This window comes from Dipteris shenzhenensis, chromosome 11, assembly GCF_047967505.1.
Source record: "Dipteris shenzhenensis isolate YYH24624 ecotype China chromosome 11, Dip_SZ_1.0, whole genome shotgun sequence".
Taxonomy (NCBI): Eukaryota; Viridiplantae; Streptophyta; class Polypodiopsida; order Gleicheniales; family Dipteridaceae; genus Dipteris; species Dipteris shenzhenensis.
Window position 1 is genome coordinate 16,025,026 of NC_141606.1, and position 3,403 is coordinate 16,028,428.

The 3,403-nt window shown below is 41.3% G+C and overlaps 1 protein-coding gene across 1 annotated transcript; it reads right to left on the minus strand.

Moving 5' to 3' along the window:
• Positions 1-688: 688 nt before the first annotated feature.
• Positions 689-1,791, minus strand: LOC147896674 (uncharacterized). Its single transcript, XM_087381861.1, has 2 exons — positions 1,086-1,791; positions 689-930 (listed from the first exon to the last, which is right to left on the minus strand). Exons 1-2 carry the CDS (start codon positions 1,520-1,522, stop codon positions 789-791), a joined length of 579 nt encoding a protein of 192 aa, XP_087237987.1. The 5' UTR covers positions 1,523-1,791; the 3' UTR covers positions 689-788.
• Positions 1,792-3,403: the final 1,612 nt, after the last annotated feature.

Below are 3,403 nucleotides of genomic sequence, written 5' to 3' on the forward strand. Positions count from 1 at the left end.
TACTTGTTGAGATATGGTGCCATGAGCACATATTAGAGGCTAAGGTATGGTATAGGAATGTATTAAAGTAGCCACCCTAAGATGTGGACTACATGATGTGAGGATGTGGATGGAGAACATCCACAAGGAGAGATGTGGATCAGAGGATCCCACAAGTGTTGACTATTCTAAAGGCTCTTTCTATATAAGAGGCCTAATATAATGTATTGTTGAGTACACACATTTGGAATAGATTGAGTATTGCCTACCATATGTCTCTCTCATGGAGTTTTTTCTATGGTTTGATCCCCCTTGATCTTTTGCTAATTCCACGTTGCACTAGGAGAGCATGATCCGCACTTTCATACTACTAATTATTTCTATATCAAGAGGGGCAAACTTGAGTGTGTATTAGTATCTTGAGCTACAACAATATCTTTTTATCTCATGACTAAACCGACAAGAAAGTTATAAACACGATGGTTAAGAGCTTCAAGAAAAAACCATTATGTCATTGTCTTAAAAGTACACTTGAGAGGCAAAAGTTCTTAAGAACCACATTAATTTGAAAATAATTGCTTAGAATTTGGCCACCATTTGAATTTTATTTACTTGTAGAAAATATACCATCCCTTACGGGCGGGATGCTATAGATCAAATGCAAATTTCTTTTCTTCTTCTTGCATGCGCATTGCGCAATACTGGTTTTCCTATTTTCCCACGCAAAAAATATTACAGTAAACAGAATATTACAGCATATGCACTGTTCATCTTCTTCCTCGAGCTCAATTTCGAGGTGTCCCGAGCCCTCACTTCTTCACATAGAAGGCGTAGATTGCAGAATACTTGGACGAATGAGTGTCGTCTTTTTCAGCTCCCTTCGTACTGGACGGAGGCAGACCACGTCTTGTTCTGAGGCGCTGCACAAACGTGACATCTCCGAGCAATTTCCTGAAACATTAAGCAAGCTTTGAGCTTCTAAACATCCTTTGTTCATGTGAACAAACTGGATTCACGGGGAGCAGCATCAAGTTATATCTTATGCAATTCGTTAGAAACACAGGGCAGAGAACGATGGATCTATTAAGTGCCGTTCTGTAACTTACTTGCTACCACTTTCGCTGGTCTCTTCTAGCAGATTCCAAGTTATACTGTCCTGGTTAACAGTCACAGCAGCTTTAGCTTTGGCCGTTACCAAGCTTTTGGGATGGAACGACTTCCACGATGGTTGGCCACCCTCTTCATCTTTTTGTGGCAAGAAAAAGTGCTTCCCAACCAGCTTATTTTGCGGTATCGTGTACAACTTCGCAGTGGCATTTTGAAGCACCCACTGAGTACCGTTGAATCCATAACGTTGATGTCCAACCCCGTTAAAAGCCAGGTGCAACCTGTAACCCGAAGGTACAGCGATCGAAGCTGGAATGATCAGGCCCTCAAGCGGGCTCTTGGACTCGTGCAGAGAACGTCCAGCTGCAGATACAGAGTCTAACAAACTGGCAAGCAAGACTAGCGCTGGAATAACGAAATGAATGATGCTCAGCATTGTAGCCGATGGCAGATGCGCAAGAAACAGGAACACCAGAGGGCGCTTGGAAAGCTCCCGAACCGCCAAGTGTGTTGGTTTATACGAAATGAACGGGGGCAAAAAAGATCTGTGAAATATGAATGGGTTGCCTAGGTGAGGACTCACAGATGGGCGGTTCTTGGAAGACAGAGGTGTTGTTTGGAGAGGTGGCTTGGTAGAGGAAGATCGGAAAGTCGAAGACTGTGATAATATATTTATCTAAAGCTTTCAATAAGCTTGATGGTATGATTGATGAGGAATCGATGAAAACTGGAACACGGTTGGTCGACGAGACCAGGCAACAACCAAAACAAAAGGACACAAGATAAGGTAAGCTAGAGTCGGACTAGATTTTTTGGCTAAATTTCGTTGGCCCTTGAATTTGTGTTGTTTAGGTTAATTTGACCACCTTACATGTTGTAATTTAGGTTAATTCTCATCTATAGGTTTTAATTGTCAATATTAATGAAGTTATTAATGGACACATCACCTTTCTTAAAACTATCTCACCTACTCTTTCTTTCATCGATGAAAGCCATAGTGGTTTGGTCACCTTGTTTTATATGGAAAAAAGTTTGCAACCCTCTCACATTTAAGATGGGGGAGTACTTATGGGCTTATGTCATAGAGGGAAAATAGGGACGGTTTATTTGGATGTTTTTCCCTCGGAAGAGCACACTTCCAAAGTTTATAGGAAAAATAGGGGTGGTTTATTTGGATGCTTTTCCCTTTTTGCATGACAAAATGTGAAAGGGAAAATGAGAGAGGACTGTAAAGAAATATCACATTAATGAGAGGAGGCTATAGAGAAGCATCATATCAATGGTTCTGAAGGGTACGAAAATAGCACCAGGAGGTCTCGAGCTATTCCATTGGTCCCCATTACATAAGCCCCTTTGTCAATGCAATCTTGTTCACCAATTCTTTAACTTTCTCTTTATATCTATTCAACCTCCTTTATACCCTAAGAACAACCCCCACTAAAGGTGTACACCATCTCCAATACTTGCTCAATGTCAGCCTTACACCTAACCCTAGGGGACTGCTGCCAACCATACAATACTCATATTCACATCAAGATCATCGAGTACTAGGGTGGCATGCACTGATCAACCAATTAGGCCTTTTGGTCTCATTGACAATCAACATAATCCTCTAATTATTTGACCAAGTGTAGGCCCTCTCTGACCTTGATGTGGTAAAAAGGCTGCATGCTACCCTTCTTAGGATTTGAGAGAGATTTGATGATGCCTGGAGTCCCTTCCCTCACTAAACAAAATGCGATAAGAATTGCCAAGAGGATTGTCACAGGTTCTTGGTAAAATGGCTCTCTAAACCCCTTCTAAACCCTTTCCCTCCTCATTATATAAAATGGAGCAAGCACTGTGAGATGGTTTCCATCCATGCTTCCCCCATAGAAACATAGACCGAACCTTAAATTTGAATCCTTCAGAAGCTTTTTGAAAGCATGTTCCATTCATAGAATAGCATGCAGCGTACCACCCCTTAATGAAAATCTTGTAGCCCATTAACCACAATCACACAATGGATGGTGATAATTGAGAAAAAGAACACTTAATTAACCCGAAACGTATTTCAAACTTGACATAAGACCTTTGGACATAGTCTATAGACATGGACATCCTGCTCACTCCTATGAGATTTTTCGTAGGTTACAAAAACATGACACGATTGACTTGACTAAGGACAAGACTCTAGACTATTTTGACAAGAGCAGCTGCTCTATGAACCTCTAGCAGGAGATGGAAGAATGATGCACGACTCTTATTGGGACTACAAAAACAAAAAGGATGAGAGCAACATCAGTTGCCATCTCTATAGCCGCTCTTCACCACCTCG

Coding starts and splice junctions, on each gene's coding strand:
- LOC147896674 (XM_087381861.1), bottom strand. CDS start 1,522: ATGCTGAGCATCATTCATTTCGTTATTCCAGCGCTAGTCTTGCTTGCC. Junction 931..1,085: donor ACCAGCGAAAGTGGTAGCAA/GTAAGTTACAGA, acceptor TTAATGTTTCAG/GAAATTGCTCGGAGATGTCA.